The sequence below is a fragment of the Anarrhichthys ocellatus genome, unplaced genomic scaffold (genome assembly GCF_004355925.1).
Source record: "Anarrhichthys ocellatus isolate YVR2014 unplaced genomic scaffold, GSC_Weel_1.0 scaffold35, whole genome shotgun sequence".
Classification (NCBI taxonomy): domain Eukaryota; kingdom Metazoa; phylum Chordata; class Actinopteri; order Perciformes; family Anarhichadidae; genus Anarrhichthys; species Anarrhichthys ocellatus.
This window is the reverse complement of record NW_022280065.1, coordinates 2,065,520-2,081,915: the sequence shown is the minus strand read 5'-3', so window position 1 is coordinate 2,081,915 and position 16,396 is coordinate 2,065,520. Positions and strand designations below refer to the sequence as shown.

The 16,396-nt window shown below is 42.2% G+C and overlaps 2 protein-coding genes across 9 annotated transcripts in view; one reads left to right on the top strand and one right to left on the bottom strand.

The window, feature by feature from the left end:
- Nucleotides 1–2,443, top strand: part of LOC116393776 (homocysteine-responsive endoplasmic reticulum-resident ubiquitin-like domain member 2 protein) — an 8,374-nt gene extending 5,931 nt beyond the window's left edge. The window contains exon 9 of the mRNA XM_031866387.1: nt 1,142–2,443. Coding sequence (XP_031722247.1) covers nt 1,142–1,309 — 168 coding nt within the window. The 3' untranslated portion in view covers nt 1,310–2,443. The remainder of the gene's footprint in view (nt 1–1,141) is intronic.
- Nucleotides 2,444–3,541: 1,098 nt separating this feature from the next.
- LOC116393775 (sodium bicarbonate cotransporter 3-like) overlaps nt 3,542–16,396 on the bottom strand; it is a 49,549-nt gene continuing 36,694 nt past the window's right edge. For 5 of the 8 annotated variants that reach the window (XM_031866380.1, XM_031866377.1, XM_031866386.1 and 2 more), the window contains 14 exons: nt 14,728–14,902; nt 13,863–13,996; nt 13,421–13,666; nt 12,865–12,970; nt 12,423–12,584; nt 10,917–11,030; nt 10,527–10,688; nt 9,646–9,897; nt 9,386–9,454; nt 8,789–8,962; nt 8,393–8,530; nt 7,702–7,826; nt 6,643–6,756; nt 3,542–6,061 (listed from right to left, as the gene is read on the bottom strand). In XM_031866380.1, the coding sequence (XP_031722240.1) occupies nt 5,980–6,061; nt 6,643–6,756; nt 7,702–7,826; nt 8,393–8,530; nt 8,789–8,962; nt 9,386–9,454; nt 9,646–9,897; nt 10,527–10,688; nt 10,917–11,030; nt 12,423–12,584; nt 12,865–12,970; nt 13,421–13,666; nt 13,863–13,996; nt 14,728–14,902 (2,053 nt within the window). In that variant the 3' untranslated portion in view covers nt 3,542–5,979. Of the gene's footprint in view, nt 6,062–6,642; nt 6,757–6,793; nt 7,364–7,701; nt 7,827–8,392; nt 8,531–8,788; nt 8,963–9,385; nt 9,455–9,645; nt 9,898–10,526; nt 10,689–10,916; nt 11,031–12,422; nt 12,585–12,864; nt 12,971–13,420; nt 13,667–13,862; nt 13,997–14,727; nt 14,903–16,396 lie in introns of those variants that run through there. The other 3 variants (XM_031866382.1, XM_031866383.1, XM_031866384.1) reach the window with 3 other exon arrangements.

Sequence of the window (16,396 nt, the reverse complement as noted above, 5' to 3'; positions counted from 1 at the left end):
GTCCACTCAGCCTCTGTGTCCCACTATAACTAGTCCACTCAGCCTCTCTGTCAGAGTACAACTAGTCCACTCAGCCTCTCTGTCCCAGTACAACTAGTCCACTCAGCCTCTCTGTCCCAGTACAACTAGGCCACTCAGCCTCTCTGTCCCAGTACAACTAGGCCACTCAGCCTCTCTGTCCCAGTACAACTAGGCCACTCAGCCTCTCTGTCCCAGTACAACTAGGCCACTCAGCTAGTCTGTGTCCCACTATAATTAGTCCACTCAGCCTCTGTGTCCCACGATAACTAGTCCACTCAGCCTCTGTGTCCCACGATAACTAGTCCACTCAGCCTCTGTGTCCCACTATAACTAGTCCACTCAGCCTCTGTGTCCCACTATAACTAGTCCACTCAGCCTCTGTGTCCCACTATAACTAGTCCACTCAGCCTCTGTGTCCCAGTACAACTAGTCCACTCAGCCTCTGTGTCCCAGTACAACTAGTCCACTCAGCCTCTGTGTCCCAGTACAACTAGTCCACTCAGCCTCTCTGTCCCAGTACAACTAGTCCACTCAGCCTCTCTGTCCCAGTACAACTAGTCCACTCAGCCTCTCTGTCCCACTGCACTCCTCAAAGTTTCCAAACGTGTTGAGTTGAATGTGGCTCTGCAGTCACTTCAGGGATTATCGTCAAAAAACCAGCAGACAGTCTCACACTCCTCACTGAGGGTACAAGCTCCTAAGTGAACACAGAAGTCACTGCTGGAGGATCCACCACGAGCGTTTTAGCATTTAGCTCGTTAGATAGACCCAGCATGCACCTGTTGATGATGATTCGAATCACCTGGTGGTTATTAGTTAGAGGGTCAATTCATCCCAAAATCAAAAATACATAATTTTCCTCTTACCTGCTGTGCTGTTTATCGATCTAGATTGTGTTGGTGGGAGTTGCCTAGTTCTGGAGAGATCGGCTGTAGAGAAGTCTGCCTTCTGTAGAATATAATGGGAGTATATGGGTCTCGGCTTGTGGTGCTCGAAGCCCCAAAAATTACATTACATCACCCTTACATACACCATACGTGATCCTTCTTTTGATTGCCTTGTTGTCCATTTTTTTTTAACCGTCCATGTTCCTCTTATAATTCGATTTCGTCCCGTACAGGAAGGAGTGATGGACGAAGGCTCGGACGACGACGGGGAAAGTGGAGAGGAGGGAGCGGAGGATCCAAACAGCGCCCCCCACGCGGGCTTCCTGTCCTCCACGTGGTCGTTCATCATAACCTTCTTCATGTCTCTCATCCCGGAGGGACCGCCAAACGCTGCTAACTGAACCACGAGCCACCACGGGTCTCCACAAGGGCACATTCTTTCTTCTTCAAGAGGACGAGCATCCCGCCTGCTTAGGGAAACCATTTCTGTTGCAGCACCGTGTTATAGTTTCCCCATTAGTGTACTTTACTACCAAGACTTTGAGCCAAAACAAATGACTGATTAGATGTGAAAAGAGGAAAAAGGGTCAGAACATTTTGAACTGTCACAATGACACGATAATTAGTTTAGCTGCTCTACACAAGGATTGCTAGTGATGCCATGTAAACATAGTTCAAATAATGATTGATTCTGCATTATTGAAATAGTGACAACAGGCACATTTATACAGAAAAATAAGACCTTTTCTTTTTTTTAAAGGGCCACTTTAGTCCAAAAGCTAAACTTCAGAGAACAATCCTGAGTCATGTAGCGCCTGTGATAATTAACATGAGTGAAGTTCATAAAAATGTGTCTGAACACATTGTTTACTGTGTTGAAGTTTATCTCAGTGTGATGTTGGCTACAGAAGTGTGATTATTTTTTTTTTATTTTTTTTTATTTTTTTTAACTGGAGTGAGTGCTGAGTGAGCCGAGTGAGGTAGAAGAATTGATCTTCCACCGTTACTGGAGTATCCAACAGGACGGTCGTTGATGGGACTGGAGTCACGTGGCATCGAGCGAACAGGAGACACTTTGCACTGCCAAAGTTCACATTTCATGTTGGACAAGACGCACACCTCTCGAGTGTGTGAAAATGGCTGATGCTGTTACCTTTTGACATGTTCTGTACCAATAATAATCAAGTTCATTAAACCTTCATTCATGGCAATGTAGTCATGTGGATTAAGATGGATAATACTGTTTTATTCCTCCAGATTATAACTTTAGCTAACAGCAACACACAACTACTGACTTAATTGCCTTTGGCCGCAGAGAGAGAGAGAGAGAGAGACACAGACACCAGGCCTTAGTGGGTGATGGCAGGAAAAGTGCAGGTGTATTTAGTAACATCAATGATAGCTGCATTCCACTTCCTGGGACACTTCGGTGCACCGAGCAATCGTTAATGTAATCAATTTCACTACTGTGCTTTTTTTCTACTATGACAAGTTTAAAAAAAAAGTCTGCTGTGAATAAAAGTCCATTAGATCTCTCTGTAATTGTTTTTGCTACAACAGTGAGGGAAATGTCAATCAAACACAACCTGTAGCCTTCATGCCCTCACAGGCCTGAGAGGTGTAATTAGTCGAATAACCAGGATTACACAGAAACTCAATGTGCCAGCAGTACTCACCTGTGGCGTGTCGGCAGGGTTGGAGTTTTACTTTTTTGTGACGGCTGGATTAAGAAATCTGGCAGCCACAGAATTAGATTAGCATTGTTTTTATTGGCTGGCTAGAATTGTTTAGTTAAAATCTAGCATTATTTTTTAGATTTGACAGGTGGCTGCTGGTGATTTTCAACCAGGTGTGTAAGACAGATCTCTGCTGCCACCTTTTGTCTTAATGATGAAAATGTTACAAATGGGACGGTCAAGAACTTCCCTACAACACACACATTTTCATAAAGACTGCTTCGGATTGGGTAATTAAGAATTGTGACTAAGATATGTACTTTGTGGGACATTTTATTTACATATATAAACTTTTAACTTGTCCTTAAACTATGCAATGTAGTTTCTAAACCTCAAAATTAGCTTTTCTGTGTATCAGTCTTATTACTTATTGGCCGACATCCGATACTGAAGACAAGTAGTATTATCAGATTTTATTTTGTTACTTGATTATTTATGATCCCTGTTGATCACACCTGGTTTTATTATTCTTAACTATTGTTGGCATGTGGATTTAAGCATGGGGATTGTGTGATGCAGCAGTTTGGAGCCCAAAACAAATTTCCCTGTGGGACAATAAAGTATATCTTATCTTATATATCTGCGTTAGCTAAACTAGAAGACATCTACTGATAAATCTGCAATAAGAGACGTCTGCCTGATGAATTGGTCCCATCATAGTTTTGACTGTACAGTAGCCTGTAATGTACCTTACAGGTATAAACTGTAAGTACTTATAGACATGTCTTTCCAGAGTTACCCATTAATAGAGCATTGTTCTCATAGTGATGGAAGTCCATAATCTAAAGAACCAGACTTTAAAAGTGTTCACTTCTTCACCAGCTGAGAACACAATTACCAAACACGTAAGAATCAACGAGCATCGTCTCCATACAGCCAACAAATGAAGACAGAACGTCACCATGTATTCACTTTTATTGCTTTGCACCAAGCGGTCATGACAGAAGATGCATCATTCAGTCGAACAGGACGCCATGTGCTTCGCTGATGTTGTGCGTCTGTACATCAGAACTAATGCATTTTTACCAAGTGATGGTCGAGTGTAAAATCTCCACATTTTTGCTGTTGACAGAAGATCCGCCTCTTTAAGTTTATACAGCAACGTTTAAACCGATGTCATGTGGAAATAGGTTATTCTTCATCAAAATAAACATTCTGAAATGATAAATACTTGGTTGGTGGATGTTCACTTCGCTGTGTTGATTCTACCGATCGACAGCTCACACTTTTTTTTTTTTACCTCAAACAATGAGGTGTAAGGAAAGAACTTCTGCAATACCCGTGACTGAATTCAAATGCAAGATCTTATTGAAAATAGAGGTTTGGCAAAATGTCACCGACTTCATTTTTGACGGTAGAAAAAATAAAATAATTTGCCATTCACTGATCGATTCCAAAAAAAGAAACCACTACCTCAATATCGACAACGGAGCGTTCACATGTGAGCAAATACCAGAGCTGCGACAGTAGAACACACACGCACGCGCGCACACACACACACACACACACACCAGGAAACGGTATCAGGAGTAACATTTGCAAATGGAAGATAATTTGAGTTAGATCGTTGGAGTCGGTGGCTCTGGCCAACGACTTTCTCACAGACGTGGAACAACACTAGGACAGACTGGTTCACTGGTGTAAAGTTATGATGGTCCGTCTTTGGCATCTGTGTGCCATCGGGTGTTCTGAACACATGCATCATCAGTACGAGACTTTAAACATAAAGCGCTCCGACAAGGCACGTAAGCGACTGTCAGTAGAGTCGCTGTAGCTACACGCACACGGAGCCGCTGAAGTGGACACGAAACAAATCATTTCAACATTTACTCTTTGCCTGAATAGTAGCCAGGTTCATAGAGTCCATACATTGCACGGTATGGAATACTTATTGCTAAAACAGGACTGCACTTAGCAAAATAAGAACAACTTCATAGAATATAATAGGTTTTTGTTTTTTTTACATTTACTGTAGAAATATTTTGCATAAAATGATTTGCAACGCTAAACATACCAAGTTATCTTTACGCCACGCACACATACAAACTATTACCAACAGTAATACAGACAGTATAAAAACTGGTGCATCTAGCTGGGTCACAAATACTCTGTTTGTTTTTTTTATTCAACAACTTATTATATTTTATGATTTACAGCATTTGTTAAAATAGTTGTGATACCAGCGATGACAGGAATACAGTAGACCGTTAATTCTCACTGCCTTGTGACAAAAAAAATAAATATCAAGTGACCACAGTCAGAAATCATTCAAGATTCCTGAGTTGTTTAACTGACATTTGAACAACAGCTCTAAAGACAATTAACGCAGATATTAACACACTATAATCCGTTTTTTGATAAGAAACTATACTGGCAAAGTGCTTACTGTACAGTACAGACTTCATATGGCCTCTGAAGTAGGTTTCCTATAATGTTACAAATTAAAAGAACACAGTATACATACATACATACATACATACATACATAAATACAGAATATTTCTATAAGATAACATACAATATCAACAGTGAGGTTTACAGTGAAAACAACCGACCAAATTATGAGCAGCGACGTCAATACTGAGTGTTCCCCGGCAGACAGAGATGATTCATGAGCAAATTCTACAAAGATGTGTGTAGTAGTGTGGTGGAGTAGTTTCTATCTGAATGTACCTCCGTTTTGGTTTGGTTCCTATACTGTGCCATACAATCTGTGAAAAAGAATCAGCTGGCACCGACAGTACCTGAATGGTTTTCATCTGAAGCTGGTGTAGTTGGGCGACGGGTCTTAATCCAACCGAAAACACATGGAAACAAACAGCGCAGGGCAACTCGTGGTGTATGAGCTTCGAAGGACCCCAAAATGTACAGTACGGTAATCAGCCAAAACAATAACAGTAAACAGAAATCAAGAATATACAGCGGGATAAAAGTGAAATTCAATTCAACCAGTCCACGATCCTCATCAGTGAGGCCCCTTCCTTTGGCATCTGTGGTTTTAATGCGTGACGAAATTGCTAGTTTGAGAGACTTCCTAAACAAGTGAGTGTCGGTGGGCAGTAACAGCGGGATTCCTTCATTCCTCGGAGATGAGCGCTCGGCGGTGCATCGCGGCAGCCATAGTGTACACGCGCTGCACACTTACAAGACTTCAGGTGGAGGAGGACTCACAGCCCCGGGGGAGCTCGCCCGCTGCCCCCAAGATGGGAACGCTGCAGTTCTATGCCCCCTTATGCCATTAAGATGGTGCTTGTCAGCGGGGTAGGGTGTCGTGTGTGGCGGGGGGGGGGGGGTTTGGGTGGTGAGGCGTCAAGACGGGAGGAGGGCCTCCGTTTATCACAGGAAGGTCTCGTTAGTGGAGCTCCTTCCTGGTGTTTCGGGGCTGACGTCGACTCTAACGCAGGCCATCTTCTCCTGGCTGTTACAAAGAGATGAAGAAGACAGAAATGATGAGCGCTTGTGCTAATTCGTGCTGCGGCTGAGGGTGGAGAGCAACTTTTTTTTTTTTTGTCACGGAGAGGAGTGATGGTGCCCAATTGGCAGTGCTCTTAGAACAAGCTTTTACCACAAAGGTGAGGATGGGGCGTTATGTGAGGACTGTGTTAAAATATGCAGCTCTTAATAGAGACAGTTCTAGATTCAATTTGTCAATGTTTTATGGAGTTCCTCATAAAGTTTGAAAGCATTCATGTTGACATAATCCAATTAAAAGCTTTAGCGACAGGAAACAAGAAGGAACGCTTATCTTTGCTTTTTCCAACACTGTATGGACAGTTATCCTGCTTTACATATTAAGCTGATCTACCTTCCAGGCAGCAATAAGCTTCAATTTATTTCGGGGGAAATAATCTTCCAGTTATAAAATTCAGTCGTCCCTAACAGAGAACATTATTTGCCGACACTACATTATCATATCAAAATTATTGCAGTTGGAAGGGGGGGGGGGGGGGGGGGGGGGGGGGTGAGCCTCAGGGAAACTCCAGCAGATGGCATAGCTACCTTTCACTACGCTTCACAGGTTGGATACATGACTCTGCACTCGAGTTCACTGCTTTCCACGCTGACGTTTTGTCCATTTCAGAGATATTTACAACCAAGGGGTCAGTATCAGAACTGCATGCGAAAAATGCAAACACACACACACACACACACACACACACACACACACACACACACACACACACACACACACACACACACACATGCACAAACACAAAGAGAAGACAGGCATGTAGACATCAAATCAGCGGGAGAGTTGAAACAAGCGGACACAAACATGCATAGAAATCAGAGATTAAAACAAATCACCAGCACAGGATGGCTGAGCAGACGGGCCACACACAGTATGTTCCAGGTTTACGTGGGTCAAGAAATGTGGGCCTTTTGCATTAGAGACAAACGTTATTTGTCATGAGTTGATTGCGTACACATTATTAGTTAGTTAGACACGGATACGATTATTTTAACTAGACAAACGTTTGATCACGGACCATTTTTACCCTCAACATAAAAACAACACATCAACACACACAGCAGTGTGTTTTAGAAAGCCATTGTTTCTGTTTTGACTGACAGTTTTGGCCATGCGACAACTGTCTGAGTATCAGTGAGGAGGGTTAGAACGCAGCCATGTGGGTCAGATGTTTGCCATCAGACACACAGCCCTGCTACCTCTTCTTCCATTCGGAGGCTGTGGGTCACTAGTCCTATTCTGTAAGATCTGTTCAAGATGGACATAACAACACACAGCTGACTACCAGTGTCAGAATTTCCATTACAAGGTGTACATGACCACATGATGCATCAGAAAATGTGCTTACAGCTCTAGTTTATTGTTTTCTCTAAGTTTCTGGAAAGGTTTTCAGCCATAACAACTATTTTTATTAAACGTCGTCAATAAAGCATAAAAAATGTGTTTTGTTGCCTCATAAGGGTCAGACCCTAAAATCTCCATCTCTGTGTGATTCAAAATAGAATAGTCTTGACGCCTCACTAAGCCTTTGAAATAAAATGCTGCTTTGGGCGTCACAGTGTGCTCTATGGCGTCGCACCACTTACCTCCCCGAGAGTGCTTTCACCGGGATGTTGAGAAGGTCTGAGTCTTCTAAGTTGACCTTCGGTTCCCGAGCCCCTTCTTTGTACAGACTGGACTCTTCTTCCTGAGTGAAAACAGCAGCGGAACCCTAAATCACAAAAGCACAGTGAGGCACGTAAAATACAGGTACGGTATCGAGTCACAACTGTCATATTCACATCTTCTTAAACATGCCAAGTTTAATAATCAACTCTGAAGGCTGGGTGTTGCGAGAGCTCACATTACTTTTAGTGCACACATAACCACAGGACAGAATGTGGAGAGGTTACAGTGTTAGCATTATGTTAAAGACGTTTATGTATCATAAGGTCCCTCTCCCGAAGCCGTTTCATGTTTCCTGCGGTGAAACGAGTCTTCTGGTGGCAGGAAAGACGAAACGAAAAAAACAAGTTGTTTCTAGTTTTTACCATTTGGGATTCAATCCAATAAACAAACTATTAAAATGTACACGGACCATACAGACCCCAGTCAGCAGCAAAGTAAACACGCAGATGGCTAAACGTAAACTATAACTGGCTGTCAGAGTTTCAGCAGTTTGGTTGAATTTTGCTTAGTCTTTTCCTGTTAGTGGTTGGACCTAGTAGTAGTAGTAGTAGTAGTAGAATGTCACATTGCCCCTTTAAAGAATATAAAAACTATACATTCCAGATTTACCAGACTTTCTCGAGCTTTCTTTTTCTTGTCGTCCTCTTTCTTCTTCTTGCTTTCTGGTATCAAGTCATCGAGCCAGCTCAGCTCTCTCTTTGTGAAGAAAAAGTCTAGAAGCTTTCGGATAAAGACCAGCGCCAGAACCTAAAGACACATGGAACAATGATTTAACATCAATAAATATATATAAAATGCAATAAAATGGAAGAAAAACACACACATTACACTAAGAAAATATTGAATATCTTAATTTCATCTGAAACCACAAAGAACATCAATGATGTATGGTGATATTAGAAATATCTCTTACAGCTGAACACACACTTTGTGTTGTGACATATATCTTGATATCTTAAATCTGTGTCTTCAACACGTCATGAAATCTGAAGTTGAGGTCATTACCATCATGGGAAATACGACAGCTGCTGAGGAGGCCTTGATGACCCAGAGCAGCACCAAACAGGTGAGCTGCACCAGAGTGAAGACGTGGACCTTCCACAGCGGCACGTAGCGCAGGTAGATCAGGTCGGGCTGGTGCTTGGCGGGCATGCCGAACAGCTTGATTCTGTCAAAGAACTGCGGAGGACACGAGAGGCTCAGTGAGAGAGATAAGAAATGCTAATGAGAGCGACGAGGAGTGGTGAGGAGAGAGGGGGGGATTCAATACCGTAGTCAGAAGACGGATTCTTCTGAATAACCATCAAAGGGTTGGAACTACAAGGGGAAAACTTATCTTTACTAACCGCTGATGACTGCTGTTCTGTTCGGAATAAAAGGGCGTATTATCTTCAAAGACCAGCAGAGTCGAGTCTTACTACATATTTATATCAATGTATTATTATATTGTGTATGGCTGTCTTAGTGGTCTAGCACTTGGGAGACAGGGGGCATTGGAAGGGATGGATAAGAACTTGACTTAAGTGTACTATGTTCAAGTTGTATTTGTCTTTTGTGATGTATTTAATAAAATAAAATAAAAACTTGATCTTAGAGTCTTACTTGAATGCCTTTGAGGGAAGAGACACCCATGTAGAGAAAGACTCCATACAGGACCGGCATAGGAATAAACTGTAAAGAGCAGAAGTATAACAACAGTATCAATTATTCAACTTGCAGTTCAGGAAAGGAACATGTATCATGCCATTTGTTGCACCAGGACAATTAGTGAAAACTTGAAAATAATGACCTGATATGTAGCTACTTAGATGAACTTCTCATTGTGAGGCCAGAATCATTACAGTGCCTCTCCCGTATCTCACCTTGAGCACCGATGTCATGAAAACAGAGCAGCCCATGAGGACAAAGATCATAAATCCAGTGACGCGCTGCTCCCGGATGCCCAGAAACTTGGGCTGCTCTCCCGGGGCGGAGCAGCCGGACTCCACCTTCAGGCTGTTCACGTGGGAGATGGAGAGGACGGTTGCAGCCACGAACCATGGCAGGCCCATGATGGAGCACACACCCAGCATTATCGCCACTATCAGCAAATCGAGGTGATAGCCACAGCCTTTCTGTGGGTGTCACAGGGAGACGAGACCGCAAATACGTTTGAGAGCCAGTGAAGCAGTAATGAGTGGTTGTAACTGGGGAGCAAATGTACTTCAAGTAAAAATAGAATTACAAGACTCAGGAGCACAATCTTTGCATAATTTGCTCATCCACTCTTGGAATACTTTCAAATCTTTGCTTTATGTATTTTCAAGGTGGATTAAAAATATATTTTTATAAATGGTAGCACTGCTAAATCCGGAGGCATACAAATACCTCAGCAAAAACAAACCTGAAAGAGATTATAGTTGAAGCATTTTTGTGAGATGAGCACATCAGAAGGACAGACAGAATTAAGATGACGAGAGAGGGGGGGGGGGGGGGGTTTAGAGAGAGCAAATTAGGAGAGTGGAAGAGCTGGAGGCGGCACCAATGAAGTTAAAAGAGAATTAAAAAGAATTACAAGGTACATTTTAATACATTTGCTTACACATACACATCAATTCAAAACATGAGTTCTGTCATAGATGCTGCACAGCTACCGTTTGCACTCCTGGATGTTAAGAGAAGGGATGAACGCCACCACAGAAACTCTGCTTGTAACTCTAAGATGTAACTCTGGCAAAAGTAAATTTCCAGCAGCCGGTCTGACCTTCAGCTTGTGCTCCTTGCGGTTGATGATGACTGCAGTGATCTGCTGGTCCATAAAGATGAGGATGGTGCAGAGCAAGGCAGGAAGCGCAGCCACCAGCAGCGTCCACCAGGGATTTTCTCCTAACGGGTCCATCAGCCAGCCTCGGTTCTTTGAAGTTGGCTGTGAGGGAAAAGCAGGAATGGTCTACATTTACTATATTACGCACAGCTTCATTATTTGAGAATATTTGATGTGAACAACATTTAAGGAATAGTATACCAAGCGTAAATGTATTTAAGTACAACATTTAGACCTTTGCTTACATAAGAATGACTTTACAGAAGTAATAATGTGTGACGTCCCCTTGAAGACATGAAGACAGACTGACGTGCTGGAATAGATGCCTACCTCAAAGCGGTCAGGGACATTCAGTTTAGGAGAAGGGATCCCCATTAGATAGTCCACCAACACCATGACCATGATGGTTATAAACACAGCGAAGTCGCTGATGGTGGATCGCACCTACAGAACACAACACACAAGCAACACAGTTATTATGTGTTCTCTATTGTCTCACACACACACACACACACACACACACACACACACACACACACACACTTTTACTTAAGGTCACTGTCGAGATCCAACAAAGTAATAATTACATTGATGTCAACAGTGAGAAGTGTAACAATACCAGCACCTGCCTACACAGAAGACCAAGTGATAACAGACTAGCTGGTGCTGTGTGGGCGGATGCAAGGAAGTCTTTTCTTTCTGTTGTACATGGGACTGCTCCAGCATGCTAATGACTGATACAATGTAAACATGTACATAGCGCGAGAAGCTTTAAGCTAGATCTGCACAGAGGAGTAGAAAGAACACCCTGCTCTCTCATGGGAATTTAGTTGTTTTATTAACCAGTCATATAAAAATGTATTTTACTTTGTCACGTATGTAATTCATTTCTGGACTTTGAGGACTTAGTGTGGGATTAGTGGTAAACAATTATGATAATTATCTAATTGCAATTATTTTGACTGATATTGCAATTTAGATATGGAATGCGATAACAGAGGGAATGCTAATTTTTACATAATTACTCTAATTGTTATTGAAAAACTTGATTACGGTGTTATTTGTGATGGGATCTGTACCAAACAAAGATGTTTTGTCTGAAGTCTGAGGAAAATGATGTGCAGACTCGGACATCTCTGCAGCTCGACAATATTTTATGAAAAAATTGTATTTTGGCACACCATATTGCGATTTTGATTTGTGCAGCCCTACAAGGGATCATTGGAGTTGTTGTCTTCATTATTGAAACAACCACCGTTATCGATAATTATCTATCTGACATGACTCCAATGAAACCATGTTCAGACTGTCAGACACTGCTGCAGTAAAATGAGAGGTTTTCTGGAGGGATTCTGGTGCTCGGAGGCACTACTTCTTTTGTCCACAGGGACCGACAAAATCAGGACAAAAGGAAAGTTTCTTGTAAATTTAGGATAATAAAAAACAACCTTGAACTTGATTCATGACTTCATAACTAGCACGAATCTACGGCAAATTCCACACTGCATTCAAATTAGCATGTAAACATGTCCCACAGAGCTGCCAATGCAACAAACAAGGATTACTTCTCATTACACGTATGAACTTAGTTTGACACATGACGGATCCTTTCCACACATATTTGGGGTAAAGGGAGCATGACACCATTGACAGGCAACCAAATAAAAACACACCGTTACCTTGAACATTGTTGGAAACATTTAGGCTAACGTAAGAAAATATATAACATATACGTTTAGGCATTTCATTTTGGAAATGTTACGTATTATACCTTTAAGAGCAGTACTAGTAGTACCGAGAAGAGAATGCAGATAACAAATGAAGCAAACACCTCACCATGGTGGGGAAATATCTCTCCGTCTTGAACTGCTTAAGTAAGGAGCACAGACAGAAGGTGGTGAAGAAGAGGATGACGGACCAGAAGAGAACATCTGGGATGTAGGGCCCACGATCACCGCAGGCAGGACCCACAAACTCCCCATGGAGGGTATTACACATCTAGAGAAAAAAGGAGTATTAGATTAGTACTGTAAAACAATTTGAGCGGTTCCAGTACTGACAGTACTATTGGTTGCAGGTGATTTTGTCAGGCCAGTCACAGTTCTTGTGGTGGTTGCAGTTGTTGCAATAATGTTAAAGTGTCTGACTTAATCAGCGTGAATTAGGGAGTTGGTGCGAGTGTGAGAATGTATGTACATAACAGGATGTAGGCCGATGATCCTATACATGAGTGTGATTCCTGCACATGACAGCGGAGATCATTGTGTGCTGGTCTCACCGAAACATTGAGGCTGCTCCATGGGATAGAGTCCGAGCCGTTTCCTGTGCTGTTCCACTTCTGCACGAGCTCCTCCGAGGCATTGACCGGTGGAGAGCACTGACACCTAAGGACAAGAGAACAAATGCTGAGCAAAGTACGGACGCTTAGCTTAAGTTTGGCTCATTTTAAAGTCAATTAAAAAGGATGCAGCAAATCTGCTGGCATCGGTTGTTTTTAAATGTGTTATTTTGCACGGGGGTAATTTCCTCTCTGGGGAAGACATGATCTGGGAACAGCTTGAGCCACTGCTATCACAGTTTTCAGCAGTTTGTTCCTAATGGGATATTTTCATGTGCATAATATACTGCTTTATGCAACTCTTTAGCATTTAAAATGACATCCTGATCTAAAGAGTGCATAAAAAAAAGGGACTTTTTAGCTCTGACTTAAACAGTAAATACATACGCAGTTAATACATATTAGTTATCAGAGAATTTCATAGTTTATTCAACTCAGTCTTTGAACAAGATACATAAAACCTAAATATTAAAGGAACTGTAATTGTAGTACTCACGAATACAGGGTAAGGTCGTCCAAGTTGCTGTGCATGTTGACAGGGTAGTGTTCTCCCAGGTGAAAGAGCTTCTCGAGAGCCTCGTAGATGAAGATGATGCAGATGAGTGCAGCGAAGGCCTCCTCTGTGAAGCGGGTGATGTAGCAGACCAGGGAGCTGGCATCTGTGGCCACCAGGACCAGACACATGAAGGCTGTCCACAGACCAATGCTGGTCCGCAGCGACAGGTAGGACAGTCCGTAGTCACTGGGAAAGAGACAGACAAAAGGTGACACGGAGGAGAATGGACGCAGGTACACACACGCACATTAGGGCCAATTAGACGATTGGAATCCATAGGAAAATGTATTCACTTAGAAACAAAATGCTGCATACTATGTAGACTATTTCATCTGATCAGTATTTTGACTCCGTATCATGAAGCAGACTTGCTTGAACGTACGCGCAGAACTTGAAGAGGATCTTCTCAAACACTAAAACCGGGCCCGTGCTGCCAAGAATAGTGAGGGGCTGGCCTGCGAAGAGGGAGTACGCCACTCCCGTCAGTGAGGCCCCAAACAGAGACTCTATGGCACTCTGTAGAAACACAGGAGAGGGAGGGAGTGAGGGACGATGTGGGAGGTGAAACCAGCCAAAGGAGGATAGAGAGGGAGAGACTGAAGGAGGAGAGAGAGAAAGAGGTGAAGAAGAGACCCCCCAACAAGAACACAGACACTTTTGATTAAACAGACACTCGGGGCTGCGTCTGAGAGGCTAGACAAAAACAGTTTGAATGCTTCCGCCCCGCTGACTTGTCGGAAGACATATCTGTGTATAGACCTCGCTTGCTGAGTTTACTCAGATGCATCACACACACAGACTGTGCCTATGCCAACAGTCCATGTCCTAGTAAGGACATCTGGTTAAACAGGAGAGAGAGAGAGAGGCAGACAGAGGGAGCGATAGAAAGAGAGACACTATAAAGCTTGCATTATGATAACAGATGCATGGTCCATGGGAGGCGGATTATTCATCATATCCTATTTTGGACAGTGAATTAAGACCTCACAGTGAAAGACACCCACCTAGATGAGAAAGCGATAGCACGGTGAAGGGGGTGACAGATTATGGTGAATGTCCTTGACACAGTGCCAGCACAATACTAAGAAAATGAAATTATATACTCGCATATGATAGCAAAATTGTACTATGTCCTGGTTGTTTAAGTATATAGGCATCTAGACAACCAGGGGTTAGGGGTTTGAGTCCCACTGGGCTCATGAAAAGCACAAAGTATTGACTTTTGAGCGTCAAGCTTTCAGACTCACTATGTTGCCTTTTGTTGCCTCCCCGAGCAGACCCCCAAATGTGATGACGGGGGACATGCAGGCGCAGTAGAGGAACAGGACGGAGGCCAGACACTGCAGACTGAAGGAGTCTCTGATGTCGCTCCAGTAGAACGGCAACTTCCGCTTGACGTCCAGGACCAAACCTCCAAATATCCTGGAAGAGGTAAGTTATGTTTGAATTTTCAAGTAGGAGTGCACAATGCTATTATATAATAACGTACATTAATCAATAGTACATCAGTGCGTTAGCTTAATTTAGTGTCACATAAAACCCTTGAATGTGAAGCAGTGGTCCATCTATTAATTCCATAGAGATTGTTTCAGATATAAAAAGGTAACTGTAATGGTTCTAAAGTGAATAATAAAAATTATAAATATTTGCAGTCTTTTCTCACCGTGTACATCTTCCTCTCTTTCCTCTGATACCTGTCCAATTGCTCTGCTGAGAAGTCTTCTTACATTTTCTTCCTCCCCCCCCACCTCTGGAATAACCCTATTGCCTGCCTCCACAACCCCTGCTGTCTCTTCTATACAGCTTCTGATAGCTTTTCCTTATATTAGCCTCTTACACTTCCTTGCACTCTATTGTCCTCCAGTAGCTCCCTCATAGCATGAGCCTTTTATAGTAGCAGCAGAGTGGAACTGTAAATAATACAGTGCCTCGCAACTGACGTGTGTGCGCGTTTCTGTCTGAGGTTTCAAATTCTCTTCCCCCCCCCCCCCCGTTTGTTCCGTCTCCAGAGACCCAGCATGAGTTACCCATAAATGTCAGCAACTGACTTCACAGAGTACAGTAGACATGTACCTGCTTAAAACACAGTGATGTTGAGCTTATCAAATTGGACATTTCATACACATTCAAATTCTACTTTAACGATATGTGAGGAATCTCAGAAATAATTCTAAAAGCTTTTACTGAACGCTTATAGATGAAGTGCTATTACGCTCTGGGTAAGGAAGAAACACGTTCTGTGAAAATATCTCATGGTCATTTAAGAGTGTTTGCAGCGAGGAAATTCAAACTATTGCAGCCACAAATGAGTCGCTGTAACTTAAGAAGATACAATGAGGTCATTAGTCTCTCAAGTCCCTTTCCCACCGGACAAAGTAGAAGATCAAGCCTCTCAGTACACGTCAAGTTCGACTCCAGGAACCTGATTAGTAACCAATAGAAAGCAGCATGGAGGCCAGTGAATTGTTACGCTGGTTACTTTTTTTTTTGTAATATATATACTGTATGTACATATATACATACACATATATATACACACATACATATATACACACACATATATACATACATATACACATACATATATACACACATATACACATATATACACGTATACATATATACATACACATACATGTATACATACACGTATACATACATGTATACATACACGTATACATACATGTATACATACATACATGTATACATACACATATATATATATATGTATACATACATACATGTATACATACATACATACATACATGTATACATACATACATGTATACATACATACATACATACATGTATACATACATACATGTATACATACACATACATACACGTATATATATATGTATACATACACATATATATACATACACGTATATATATATATACATACACGTATATATA